At 48.0% G+C, this 14,288-nt stretch overlaps 1 protein-coding gene across 2 annotated transcripts in view; it reads left to right on the top strand.

Moving 5' to 3' along the window:
* VTI1A (vesicle transport through interaction with t-SNAREs 1A) overlaps positions 1-13,718 on the top strand; it is a 282,397-nt gene extending 268,679 nt beyond the window's left edge. For both annotated transcript variants that reach the window (XM_080913583.1, XM_080913582.1), the window contains one exon: positions 10,053-13,718. In XM_080913583.1, coding sequence (XP_080769709.1) covers positions 10,053-10,146 — 94 coding nt within the window. In that variant the 3' untranslated portion in view covers positions 10,147-13,718. The remainder of the gene's footprint in view (positions 1-10,052) is intronic.
* The last annotated feature ends 570 nt before the right edge of the window (positions 13,719-14,288 follow it).

Below are 14,288 nucleotides of genomic sequence, written 5' to 3'. Positions count from 1 at the left end.
GGGAGTTCCTACAGAGAATGTACAGGATGACTTGTGAGCACCGTCGACCTCGCCTGGCCTTTGGCATGGTAGATAAAAACTGGTTATGGGCTAAGTTTAGATACTTTCCGTGCAAGGCCAGGTTATTGATGCTTGCCTTCAGGCTGACCCTCTGGCTTCTGAGAGCCACAGGGTCAGGGGGCTGGACTTCCAGTCTCCAAGGGAGAAAGGCCAGACTGTTGCATAGCCTGCCTTCACTCCAAGTTGTTCTCCATCATAATTAGGAGTTTCAAACAAGCCCCAAACTCTCTGTCTGCCATTCACATGGGCCTTGTTTGGCAACTCAGTGTAAGAAAGCATTGACTTAGTTGCCAATATTTAAAACCTGTGAGATTTTATACCTTAGGTAATCTGGAACCTAGAATGGGGGTAATGCTTAACCTCCAGACAGATTTAGTCACAACTTCTCTGAAGTCTGAGGAGTCTGGGGACCCTGGAGCTAGAAGCTGAGGCTTGCTGGGAAGATTAGACGGTTGCTTCTCAAGGACTAAGTGTGGATGAGACACCACTCAAGCACTCCCTGGCAGGGTACTCACAGGGAGCTAAAGGGCTGCGAAGCACCCATCCTGTATGTGGAGGAGCTCACACAATTGACAGTCTGTTTAAGGCTGACAGCCTTGCCAGAGCCACCCCAAGAGTGTCACCTTCTCCCCAGGTGGGCCTGAGCCATACAGTGGGAGTTTGAATGAATGAGAGTCATCAGGAAGATAAGATGGCATCATGAATGCAATCAACATCTCCAATCAGGTGGCTTCCGTGAGGACACTTCCCTTTCAGCAGCCCTTCCATCCTTGCCTAAGGTCCCAAGTGAGGCCAACCTGTTCTGCAAGCTGCTCTCTCCTAACACCAATTACATCTTCACAGACCTGAAGCCTTCCCATGACGTGGCTGCTCACCTACAACAGTCAGGAAGAAGTAATTTTTAAAAAGTATGTGGTACAAGGCCTATAGCAGACCCTTTGTGATGTTAGTGAACTGCTCCACAGGAAAGCTGACAGCGTCTCCACACTGCTCAGGTGACCATGTTTGCGCCTGGAATAGATGACAGTCCTTAATAAAAACAGTGCTCTGGTGAGTGGAAAATTAAAGCAAAAAAATAAGAAAAGAACGAGACGTAGTAAACACAGGTCACTAGTTGTCATCTTAATTTACTGCATATTTACCTTAGACACTAAGGAAAGAGCTGGTTAACTCTGGTAATAGACACACTACGTGTATTATAGGCTGAGGGTCTATCTTCCAAAATCTTCTATCTGATACTTGAATGTCAGTGCTCAGAAAAGTTTGGAATTTGGAATATTTTGGATTTTTATACTAAAGATATTCGGCTGGTAAGATCTGTATAAATATTCCAAACTCTGGAAAGCCTCTGGCAGCTCTAAGCATGTTACGTAATATCGGAGAAAGGCGGAGACCTCAGGCCTCTTACTTTAAAGAACCAAGGGGAAGACCAGATTGAAAAAAAGCATAAGACTGCCTGGTGTGGTGATGAATACCTTTAATTCCAATCCTTGTGGGGACAGAGGCAAGCAGAGCTCTGGGAGTTCAAGACCAGCCTAATCTGCAGCGAGGATCTATCTCAGAGACAGGGTGCCTCACAAATTAACCTTCCATGTTTCATGAAAAGGCACCTTTTGCCTTCCTATGGTTTTCTCTCTTAGCCTCAGCCTGGATTTTGGGACCACCGTTTGTAATCACCCCATGGCCTTCTTCATACTGTGTGGAGATGGGGAGAGACCAGATTCAGTAAGAGATGGGGACAGTTGATGATCTTCAGGGCACCATTTCCGTTCATGTGCATGTGGTGGTTGGTAGCGCTGTTTACAGATCTCTCATGTAGTCTTAGGGGACGTATATGATTGGGGGTGGGCTTGGAGGTTTCAGCACCTTTGACTGTTCCCAGTTCTCTGGTTCTTAGTGTGAGCTCTTGGCTGCTAGTCCAGCCACCACAATCCCTCCCTCTGTTCTGCCCCAGACTCCACCCTCTAGAACCACAAGTTACCAATACACAGGGTGAGTAGCACCAGCCACTCCGAGGAGGAGTGTCCCCATGAGACAAGAGTGTGCCTGGGACATATCCTTAGAGCTCTCGGGGGCTTCACAGTTCTCTCCTCTAAAATCACGACTCTAGGCCTAGGTCCAGAGACCTCTGGCAGCTCCAGCAGTCTGCAAGCCCGGAAGGGACTGCACACACCTCACATTTCTGGAGCAACATTATGGAATTCTCTTTAAAACTGTCCAAATCCTTTGATGGAAGCAAACTTCCTTGATCCTACATGAAATCGGTAGCCAGCAAAGCTGCTCACCGGGCCTCCTGCTGTCACCAAATGCATATGAGAATGGCAGTGGCTGTGGCACCCAGGCTGCTGGCTGCCGTCTGAGGAGCACACTTGGCAGTGTAGAGCTCAATGTAGTTACACATCACCAATCCAACCCCTCGGACCTCTCAGTATCTGACAGGTACTTGTTGGCTGCTTTCCCGGGCTGGAGAGAGATCCTGGGCCGACCAATGGTAAGCCCCCTTTCCCCTTTGATGTTGATGTTTCCACCTTGGAGACAAGGCTCAACCCTGCCCGGGGTGACTGTCAATAGAAGGGCCTAGTAGATAGCAACCCATGAGGACCACAGCCCTGCAAGCTAAGCAGGAAACAGCTTCCTCACCTGTCTGTGTCTCCCCACCAGCCTCCAGAAGTTCCCAGGCAGCTTTCCAATCTCTGGTAACTGGAACCTCTCATTTGCCCCAAAATGGCATCTCCTTTTCCAAAATTATTTGCCAGCTACATACAATTAAAGGGCTTTGCCTCTCAACGTGCTTTAGAATCTTCAATGAGCTGGTCCTCTTATTCCTGCATGGCTGATAGGTTGATTGACATTGTTTGGGAAGGAACTGAAGCTCAAGTGTCATGGAGTAGCTTGCTCCAGGTCACTCCAGACAAAACCAGGATTGCGGGCACATGACAAATGGCCCAGGCCTTGGCAGAGCTCTAATCACCGTCTTTGCTGGCAGCTCTCCAGCACTGATGGCTAATTGTGGCGCCCAAAGCTCACATGCAGTAAAGAGTCTGGTTTCCCCTCTTCAGACATTCATACAGTCTTCAGGTATTTGATCACACTTGCTGTAGCTTTCTGGGTGGCTTCTGTGATGTCCACACATGACTCTTTCCCCTAGCTAAGAGGGGCCATGTCCCATAGCTCATAGCTTTGAGACAGGGGTGAGCACATCCAGCCCGCTGCCTATTTCTCTATGCCCCACAGGCTGAAATGGTTTTACAGTTTTATATAATGGAAAAATTCAAAAGATTGACTTTTGGTTTTACATATTCCTAAAGTTCTATCATGTCCTAGCCCATTCATTTATGCTGTGACTACTCTCTGCAGGAGCAAAGTTGGATCTTTGCCAAGAGAGACTCTGTTACCTACATGGCTGAGAGGGTCTTTCTAACCCCTCAGTTCACACATGGAAGTGTGTGTGACCTTCCTTGAATCTTCCTTGTGACATTTGCTAAGATGAGGCTGTATGCGAACAGGATGTCCCCTAATCCAGAATGACTGGTGTCCTTGTAAAAGCTAAACAATGACTGTGGGTGTGTACACAGAAACACCACTTGAGGCGTATGGGCAGTGGAGGACATAGCTATAAACCAGGGAACCTCAAAAATCCCTGGCTAACCACCAGAAGACAAGAGGGCAGCTTGGACGGTCTCCCTGGCAGCCCCCAGGAGCGTGCACTACGGTACCTTGACTCTGGGTTTCTGACCTCCAGAGCTGCAAAAATTTCCATTGCTTAATCCAACCAGTCTGAGGCATTCCTCCTTATGACAGCTCTGCTGGATGACTATGATTACTATCTGACCCTTTACAGAACAAGCCTGCAGGTTCCTGTTAAGCTAAGGAGAATCTGGGAGTGGGATCTGAGCCGAGTTGTGCAAAGGCTCTCAGGTCTGAGGTCCTGGTTCTTGGATTCCTTGCTAGAGAGCTTGCTTATGCCTCCATCTGTCAGAACTCATCCCTCTTGTGCCCCTCTCCCGGGTCATGGGCTGTACCAAAATGGAAGTCAGCAATCATGAAGTATTAGCTGCTGCTGCTGCTGGCTCACGGTCCAGGTTAACCGTGCCAGGCATCTGAGCCCAGTAGTGGGTGGTATGAGACAGGTTCTAGAACATTCCCCCACAGCTCCCACCTCTCTCTGCCTTTGAGGAGCTGCTCACTCTGCTCATGAGGAGAAACTCTCACTCAGGATGGAAGGATGCACAGTTCCCGAAGTTCCTGGGAACTCACGCACACAAAGCTTCCAGAGAGTGAGCTCAGGACTGAGGCATTGTCCTTTAGGGGAGGCGTGAGATAAATCCACTGTAGGGTGCAGGGTAGCACTGTGAATGGAGCAGCGCCGTGGAAAACCATCGTGATGCTCAGAACAACCATGGCAGTCTCTGGCCAAGATTCAGTATTTGCTCTCTAACGCTGGCCCTAAACTATAGGACTTCAAGCATCAGAAATGGTTTCTTGCACAGTTTCAAAGTCCTGAAGACTGAAACCAAGAAATTGACTGGCCCATGCTCTCTTCAAAGAGTCAAGCCTTCCTTGGCTCTTCTGGTTTCTGGTGTCACTCCTCAGCTTGTGGTAGCATAGCTCCAGTTTCTGTCTACTCTTCCATGGCCTTATAAGCTCCTGTCCCCCTGGCTACTCTTTATACAACGACACATGGTCACCTTAAATCCAGATTATGTCTTTTCAAGATTCTTCATGAAGACTTTCTTCCAAATGTGGTTACCTTGTGGGCTCTCAGGTGGGCTGACTGTGGAGCCTTGGGGACACTGTCCAATCCAGTACGGTTGAAGTAGAAAATTCCAACTAAACTGCCTACATCTAAAGGGCTTGTCTATACCTGATAAGTTTAAATGTGACCCTTCAGGTGTGGGGCTCACAGACAGACCCAGGATTGACACAGTGTCCTCATTTCTTTCTCTATGTCCCCTGACTCTGTGGCCCACTGCCAGGAGAAGCCTCTCCCTAGCATCTCCATCATCTCTCCATCGTTAGAATCATCTTCAGTGGCTCTAGACCACCATCGTCTCTGCAATCAGGCCCAGAAGAGAGGGACTAGACTTTTCTCTTGGTTCTCTAGGGAAATTCCCAGCAGACTTTGTGGTTTGTGCAAGAAATTGAGTTTTAACTGGTAGGACTTGCCTATGAGCCAAGATGAAGCCAACCCTTTTATACAAATGAGGGCCCTGCAGTCACCCTTTCTGGACAGTGGGCAGTAGCTAAGCCCTACACTGTGTTTGTGTGCAAGAACCCCTGCAAGGTCACAGTCTGTCTCCTAGGTGACCTCAGTTCTCAGGCTCTTTGGCTCACGTGACCCTGACCCCCTGCCTCAGATTCCCAAGTAGCTGGAACTTTGAATGCCTACATCGCCACACAGCTTTTTTTTTTTTTTTTTTTTTTTTTTTTTTTTTTTTTTTTAACATCTCTACCAAGCTCTGTGTCAGAAAAATACAAAAGATAAAAGAGATTCAGGCTGTGGAAGGGCCACTTTCTACCAGAGAAACCTTCACAGAAACTGAAAATCAGACACCTGTGTGGTTAGCATAGTGGGAAGCAAAGCACAGGGAAATCCAAGCTTGAGATGGCACAGTCCGGAAGCCCTTATTAGAGGAGCCATAGATCAAAGACTCAGAGAGGAAGCTTAGTGACTCAACCGGAAGTACTTTTTGGTTACAAATAACAGAAGACCCAAATCAAATAGTCTTGGAAAACTGAAGTTAATTTGTTTTCTCGGATTAATCAGAGTTCAAAGGAAGGGTAGCTTGCTACAGTTTATCATGCCTTCAGGGTAAGGTGCTGGTTGTCTGTCCTTCCATGGGCACGCTTGTTTCTTAGGCTGACTTCCTCATGAAAAGAAAATGGCTGCTAGGCTGGCTTACGTCACTGTAGCTAAGGAAATGGGGTGAGCACACTGGCTGTCCTTTCTTAGGTCACACCTCCATCTTTGGAGCCAGGGGTGACATAGGATGCTGCAGCCAGCCCTTCCCTGTGCCTGTCAGGATGCCGAATGGCTTGGATAGCTTGCCAAGAGCTCATGGACACCCTTTCCCAATGAGCGTGCAGCAACCTCCATTGGAGAAGCTCCTGGATCTTCCATGAGAGGACTTGTGACCAGCTGGATGTAAAAGGAGCCCAGTTTGGGGCTGGCAAGGTGACTGGGCAGGTGAACATGCCCGCTGCCAGCCCTGCTAAATTGAGTTTGGTTAAAGGCTGTACATAGTGAAAGGAAAGAACCGTGTCCTCAAGGCTGCCCTCCGACCTCCACGCGGACACTGTGGTGTCCACACAAGTAAGTAAACGAATGTAGGTTTAACATCTGTATTTAAAAACCAATGTTTAAAGATAAAGAGACAAAAGCTAACCATCAAGGAAGGAGTTACGAGCCCTCATCAGACCATAGCTGCTGGGCCATGTGCACCCCAAGTTTCACTGCACCTAGGTGTCCCCTCCACTTGCCTGAGAGGGGTGGTAGTTACGCTGCAGCAATAAACAATCTGCAGACCTATCAACTTTGAACAGGTCTCCTGTGGACCCAGGAGAGGCCATGAGGCAGTGACCCTCCAGGTGGTAGCCCTAGGGTACAGGTCCTGCATCTTGTCACTGTGGTCTCTGGAATGGTCCCGATAGAGGATGAGACACCGAAATTCAGCTGCTCACCAGTGCACAACACCAAAGACCAGGTCAGGGTGGTGAGCGCTGGACTTCTCGTGCACCCTGAAGAGTGCCCCTCACGCTGGAGATCAGGGAGCCACCCGCCTCCTTCATGTGAGCCAGCCTTCTGAGATTCTGCTTCTGCATGCCACACACAGGGGCTGTTTCCAGAAGGGGAGGAGACTGGCAATGGAAGATTAACGGCTCCCCGGGTTCCGCATAAGGATCAGTATTTTCAATAATACTGTGTGAGTTTAACCTCAAAGTAAATGGTTAATTCATCTTATATCAACAGCACTGTGATTCATAATGTAAACTTGGAGAATTTTTGATGTTTCAGGCCCACATTCCTTTTAATTTGCCTCTGCATTCTTTTAAAGCCACAGTGCGCTCACTTGGTAGAATGTAGCATGCAGATGCACAGGTTTCTGCCTGGAGGCGATTTAGCCCGGCTGGTTCAGTGGACGTCTTCTTTCAAGTGTATACTCTTTCTTAAATTATTTACTGGGTAAACACACTTTGCATTTTCAAGAGGGACATTAAGACTGCTTGCTGCTGGCCTGGTGAAACATCAAGGCCCCTTACCCAGCGTTAACAACAAGTTACTTGGGGCTACCCCAAAGTTCTTTTCTGGCTTGCTAGCAGAGCTCCTTGACCTGGCTGGCTTTTCTGATTGCTCCTAACTCTACAAGTCTGCATTTTGTTCTGCTGCCCAGAGTAATCGGGATTGGCCAGCAGCAATGGCCAGTGACTGTTCCCCAAGTTTCCTCGCAGCTAGGGTCCGACACTGCTCCCCTTCTGGATCAGTCCTGTCCACTCAGGTGGGTCATTTTCTGTCCCTAGAGAGACCTGTTTGCTGAAGCACTTCCCAATCCAAAGCTAGGCTGACAGTCTGGCCGGTCGGGGTTACGTGCGCCCCCTGTGTTCTAATCCCTCCTGCCCTCTGCCCTTCATCTCAAATGCCTGGCAACCTCCTCTGTATTAGCACCAGTGTCTTCCACCCGCGCACGCCCAGGAGCCTGAGTGGCCAGTCACTCCTCTACCTTCTGAGAGAAGAGCCAGGGCCGCTCTGTGAAGGCACTGTAGCATGTAGCTCCCTCGGTCGCAGCTCATTCCAACTTTGACCTCCATCTTTTTCTACCCTAACATTTTCCTGCCGAGGGAATTTGCCCAGGTCTCTTCTGTATTCTTCCGAGGAGGGGGTGACAGCACTGAGCAGGGGCCGTGCTGTCTTCACAGTCCTAAGCCTCTGCCCTACTCCTAAAGCACAATGTGCAAGCTTTAGAGATGAATTCTACGTGTTCGCTACAAACAAATCCTTCAGAGTAGCGGCGGCAGGGCAACAGGGCTGCCAGTGCCCTAAAGAGAAGTTAGGATTGGGGGACTCCTGTGTGCTTTTTTATTACCACATTCCAGACTAAACTAGTAGCACCTATAGTTGACCATCCTGCACACTTGGGGCCCTCATCACACAAATAAGATGGGTGTCACCATACTACCACACTAAGAGTCACACTATGACAGGTTACCCAGGGAAGAACTTTGAAAGTTTCTCACTTGAATCTGCTTGACTGCTGAGCCTCGGTTTTACTGATTTCTTTCGTAATCAGATATGGGTGGCTGTGGTAAACAGAGGTTTGAACAGTGACCTCAGCAAATGGGAGCTGAGGGGTCCATTCTGAAGACTGGCCTCCCTTCCAGAGAAAAGGAGAAAAACCAACTAAGTGGGTCCAGCCAGCGCTCCTAATTAGCTTCACTTTAAGAAACTAGAATCCTATCCTTATTTATTTACTGAGTGGGACGGAGACTCCTTCCTGCCTCCTGGGTAAATATGGCCTGTTAAGTCTGAATTAGCTGTCATCACAGAAGAATTAATGTCTGGCACAGGCTTTCTAGTGGGACCAGAAGAAATAAACAAGACAGCTCTTCACGGAGCCTCCTGTGATAAATGAGGACAGAGCACACCATTCATCTCCTGCAGGAGGAGCGGACATGGTTACTCAAGCAGTTTTGCGGAAGACGTGTCAGCAAATGGCGATCATTTTGTAACCTGTCAGGAAGAGAGGGAACCCGTCCTGTTAGGGGCCACAGGGGAATGGACCAGTCTAATGGGATAGTATCCATCCACCCGTGAAGAAGGAAGGGTGGGAGGGAAGGATCCCACCAAAACAGCAACCTGATGTCATCCTACGTTCCAGCCACAGGGACCCTGGAAAGGTTTCTCTAAGAAAGCTCAAGTGGAGGCCGGACTCAGCCCCACGCGCCCCTCCCCGTGGAAGACCCTGTCCAGGGTCCTGTGTGCATAGGAGGACACGGAACTCTGCGTGTGCCTCTGGGTAGGTGGGATGGAGTTGCTGCAGGCCTGAAGCCCGGTGGGCAGCCGGCTAGACGGGCAGCCTCTTCGGGTTTCTATTTCCGTGAGCTCTGTTAAGAGCAGCGAGCGTGGGCGAGGCTGTTTGACCCAGGCTCCCTTTGAAAGACTCAACAAAGCATTGTGGTGTGCGACCTCTTTTCTCCAAATGAGGTAACAAATTATGAAATCACTTCAGCGGAAGCGCGCTGCAGGCATCCAGAGCGTGTCTCCTCTGCTTGTCTTTCTGAGGTCAGCATCTGCAGGGCTGGACGGAGGGACCAGCAGCCCCTAGAGGGCCTACCCACAGCCACTTGCCAGGCACCTGGAGGACGTTCTGTTAGCTCTCATTTTTATCATTTTTGCACCGGGGAGTATATGTAACATTTCCTCCTAGCTTGACGAAGCCATGAGTCGCGCTGACAGGTGATGGCCTCATAACCTGAGCCGCAAGTTTGACACTTGCTTCTTAATCCTGCCCTCTCCCTGCTAAGTCTCTCTCGCTTTTCCTGGGGTATTTTTGTTCAGGTAAGTACCTCACACATGTTTCCTTGGAGTCTTCTCCTTTCATGGGAAACACTGGGGGGAAAAGAAGTAAGGCTTGTTTCACGTTCTAAATTAAAAAGAGATGCTCACATAGCATCCTTGATCATTTAAGGAGGATACATGATACCCAAGTCCTGGAAAGCTTGAGTCCCCTTAGCATTCTCTGAGTGCAAGCACCATGGAGCTGTTCATAGAACTGGAAGCACTCTCTCTCTCTCTCTCTCTCTCTGTGTGTGTGTGTGTGTGTGTGTGTGTGCGCGCGCGCGCGCGCACGCGCGCGCGATCATGTATGCCCACGAGCATGCGTGCAGGTGCGCACTCTACCTGCCACACTGTGGTTTTTTTAGCCAGCTTGGCTTGGGCAGTGCTTGACAGAATACCATTCATTCATCCATATTCGTTGTTCTTCTGTCTCCCACAGAATCATCCAAAACCGCATCCTGCTCGTCATCCTGGGGATCATCGTGGTCATCACCATCCTGACGGCCATCACTTTTTTTGTCAGAGGACACTGATGCATCTGCTCTCCCTTGATAAACAGTGATCTTGGCTTGTTCTGAGTAATTAAGACAAAATGGTCACATGAATCATTCTTTCGTGCTGACAGGCCCCGAGTGACCCTCTCTTTCTCCCTTACCACTGTTGAGCTCGAGTGCAGAGAGTTAAAGCATTTTCTATTCCTGTCTGCATGTGGGTTGGTTTCCTTTCTGAGGTTGGTCTTTGCCCAGATTTCTTGTTTTTTATAGGTAAAGGTGAATGCTTATTTGCCTTTAGGTAACTTCATCTGCTGTCCAAAATAGCTTTGGTAACATTCTTCCTTGCCTTGTGGGCATGCCTGGGGTCACGGTTTGAGAGAGGCCATGATGACTCGACACAGGAGCTTCTGTGTATCACGTACCTCTCTTTACCAAACAGTTTTTCTGCCCTGTCCGTGAATAAAATGCCAGAAAAATCAGAGCCCAGAGCAAGTGAGCAGCTATCGTCAGCGTATCCTTTCCCAGCATGGTGAACCCCATCCTCCTGCAGCTTTACGGAGAAGGAGCAGAGTTACTGTTGCTTGGGCAGAGAGCTGACTTAGCCTTTTCCTGACTTTTTATTGCACACATTGTGTGCATTCTTCCCAAGAGTTTTTTTTTTTCCTTCTTTTTTCTGAAACTGCTCAATGCCCACTTTTCTCAACTTTGGTTACTGGCAACAAGAAATGTTCCCTTGCCTCCCCCAAATGCCACTCTGCCCAGAACTTGCCGGTAGTATGAGAATTGGCAGAGTATTTACCTGTGGCCATCTTCCCGTCCTGTTTTCTTCTCAGTTTTAATGTGAGCTCAGTAAACAGCAGCCCTCACATACGCAGAAGCTCTGAGAAGCTTCTCACCACATCCCTTCCGGTACAGAAAATAACACAAGTCTTTCAAGGAGCCCGGGAGTGTTCCTCTGCTGGTGTGAACTGTGCAGTGTGGTGGTTAAAATTGGGTGGGTCCACTAGGAAAAGACTAAACAACAAACAGAAGCCCTCCATGGGAAGTGTCCACTGGCCTCTTTCAAAGAATGAGGATTTGCAGACCTCCACGAAAGAACCACTTGCATTTTTAGTGACAGCCGGTTAGCAAAGCCTGCCTTGGTTCTTCGTGCTTCAACTCTCTAGCACACCTCATGATTTTCTTCCCTATCCTTCTGTCTGGGATAACTGGGAATTGTGTTCAAAATTAGTCCATTTGTGATCAGGCTTAAAAGTTCCCAAGCTGAGGTCATTTCCCCTCTAGTCATGAAGCAAATGTGTTCTTCTTAAGACTTCGTAGGCCCTTAAAGGGCTGCACAATATCTTTTTAATATAATTGACAGCTTTGAATCATTGAAAAGCCAACCTGTTCTCTTCATAAAAAATGCTAACCACTTGTGCTCATGGAGTAAGATCATGCTGCTGAACTCCTAACACACATGCACACACGCGCACACACACACACACACACACACACACACACACACTTCTCTACTACAGAGTAGAGAAGAAATACAAAATTCACCAGAGGACTTGTGCTCATGGAAACAGGCAGGGCCTATATGTGTTCAGATGAATCAGTTATTATTGTGTAAATAAAGGTATAGTCTCTGTGCCAGAAGTGTGGTGTAGTGATGAGGCCGAACAAAGTAGTTACAGCAGAGGAGATGGGATGGAAGCTGCCTTTCCTGTCAACAGAAGTGACCAGCTCAGCAAGAACCTTTTATCCTGATAAATGGATTCTGGACACCCTAAATGTATCAAAGAAACCATTAAAAAGCAAGGAGACAACCTTGGTCTGCAGTGTTGATACTGGTGAAGGAGATCAAGGCCTCTGGTGGCCTCCTTCGAAACACTGGTTCTTAGAGTATACCTGAATCCTGAGCTGTCTTTCCCACCTTCCTCCGTCCTCTCAGGCTACATCTTCCCAAGGCCATCTAACAAGGCTGAAGCTGAGCACTGGCACTTGCTGGCCCTTAAGAACCTTACCGAAACCTGCATTCATGCTGAAACCTATGAAATGAGAAGGGAGGGAGGCTTGGCCCAGCTCAACTGAGGGAGTGGTAATCTGTGAACCTGTAATGCTTGTTCTAACAGCTCCATCATATCCCCCTGAGAGTGGCAACCCTACTCAGACCAGGGGTGGCAACAGGTCTGACAGTCCCTTGGCACAGCTGTGAAGCAGGGGTCTATGTGTGGAAGGTTCTAGGTTCCTATTATGTAGACTTCGGTTGTTGACTATTTGTGAAATTGGGAGCCTTTGTTTAAAAGTGTGTGGGAGGTGAGGGGAGGCAAAATGACAGCATAGAAGAGGAGGAAGAGGAGAAAATCCTCGCCATATAAAATTCATGCAGACTAAACAGTTTCTCTGGCGGTTATAAATAAAGTGGAAGCAACCCTGCTCTGGAATCAAAAGCAATTTAATTAAAGTCTCTTAAGTTGTAAAGAGTTTTAAATGTTCCGTGTTGAAGGCAGATGCCTGCAGATACAGTGGGCCTGACGTCAGTGGGCAGGCCTGGGCTGTGAGGCCATTTGCTATTCTGTTTCAGGCAGGCTGGATTGTCTTATTTTGGAACCAGCTTGGTGGGGGGTTTGCTTTGCTACTGCTTCTGAGCCCTGAGCTTCAAAGGCTGAAATTAATGGCGAACAAAATTGTGCGGCTCTGGCCGTCCCATGCGGGGCGAGCCCATTGAGGGTTATCATTAAGTAAAGAAATAAAGAGGGGGAAAAGCCTGCCTGCTCCAAAAACCTCATCAGATAATGACCTCCGTGATTGGGTTTTCATTACCAAACAGCATCCAGAGATTACCAACTCATGGAAGAAGGGAGGAGGGAGAGAAAGGAAGATGAGCCACCGTCTTTCTCTTTCTCTCTCCCTCTCTCCCTCTCTCTCTTTTGCACATCCTTTCTTTAAAACTGTCAGATCATTTCAGTATTTCAAATCCGAGGAAAACAGCCTGCCTGCTGCTGTATTTGAAGTTGTAATGGTGTCAAAAAGTCACGACTGACTGACAGCCGTCAGTCCCAGAGGGGCTCATTAAATCATAAAAACTTGACAAGGAAATAATTGTGCATGGCCAGCGACTTGGCGCCTGTTTAGACGGTTTTATTGTCTTTCATTATCAGTCCCCGCCATTACGTTCATTAACAAATTGCATTAAACAACTGTTAAGGGCTAATGATTTGTTTATCGCTTTTTTTATTATTATTATTTAAACATCAGCTGTGTCATGTGGTACCCCAGCAGCCTCTTGCCATCATCTGACTGAATATTTTTCCACTCTGAGCCCTTGGTACTGTTGGAATATGAAATAGATTATTCATTACTCTCCTCTTTGCCACTGATTTGGTTTCATGTAGTGTCTTCCACAGAGAAAGATGAAAACTTGTCAAAAATAGGTTATATCTTATTCGAAGGGGCAACAATAGCAGCAGGTACAGGCACACTTTAATATTTAATTAAGGTTGATGTTAACCCCTTTCAATGACTTCAGCTCTAAGTTACATTTAAATGCGAAAGAGAAAAATAATTGTTCTTAATTTGCAACCTGTTTGGCGGGCATTCTTCAATGGTCTTACTGGAAATTTAGAGGGGGATTTTTAAATAATAAAAATTTCCATCATAAATATTTATGGTAGTTTGTCTACATAGCTGAGAATTGTGGACAGTGGTGATCTCCTCCTCAGTTAGCCATGAACTGATTAGCCTCTTCGGGTGCTCTGCTTGGGAACAGAGGTGGCAAAATGTTATCTGGAGAGTCCCACAGCCAGGGACTGTAGTTTGTGGCCCATGCTGCTTTGAAAGGAAGTGCTCGGTCCCCAGCCCAAGGGCCACTTGCCTTGCTCTCCAGCTGAGAGTGCGGTTGAGAAACTGGTCTTCAGTGAGGGCAAGCAGGAAAGACTCAAAGTCAGCTGTGTGAGTCTGGATTGCTGGTACAGGAAGGTGTGCTGGGTGTCTCTGGCCTCTGTAGTCAACCGGAGCTCATTACAACCCAAGCTTCCCTAACGGGTGACAGGAGCTGCCCTGTGCACAGACTGACCTTCCACCCTTTTCCTTTCTGGGGCTTGCCATCGGTGAATTGATCAGCTTTCTCATGGGCCACAACCTCAAGGGGCCAGAGAGAACAAAGCCCTATCATGGACATCCAAAATCAGAAGTCA

Source organism: Micromys minutus (assembly GCF_963924665.1).
Source record: "Micromys minutus genome assembly, chromosome: 2".
NCBI classification, from domain to species: domain Eukaryota; kingdom Metazoa; phylum Chordata; class Mammalia; order Rodentia; family Muridae; genus Micromys; species Micromys minutus.
The sequence above is the reverse complement of the archived record's forward strand: the minus strand, read 5'-3'. Positions and strand labels throughout refer to the sequence as shown.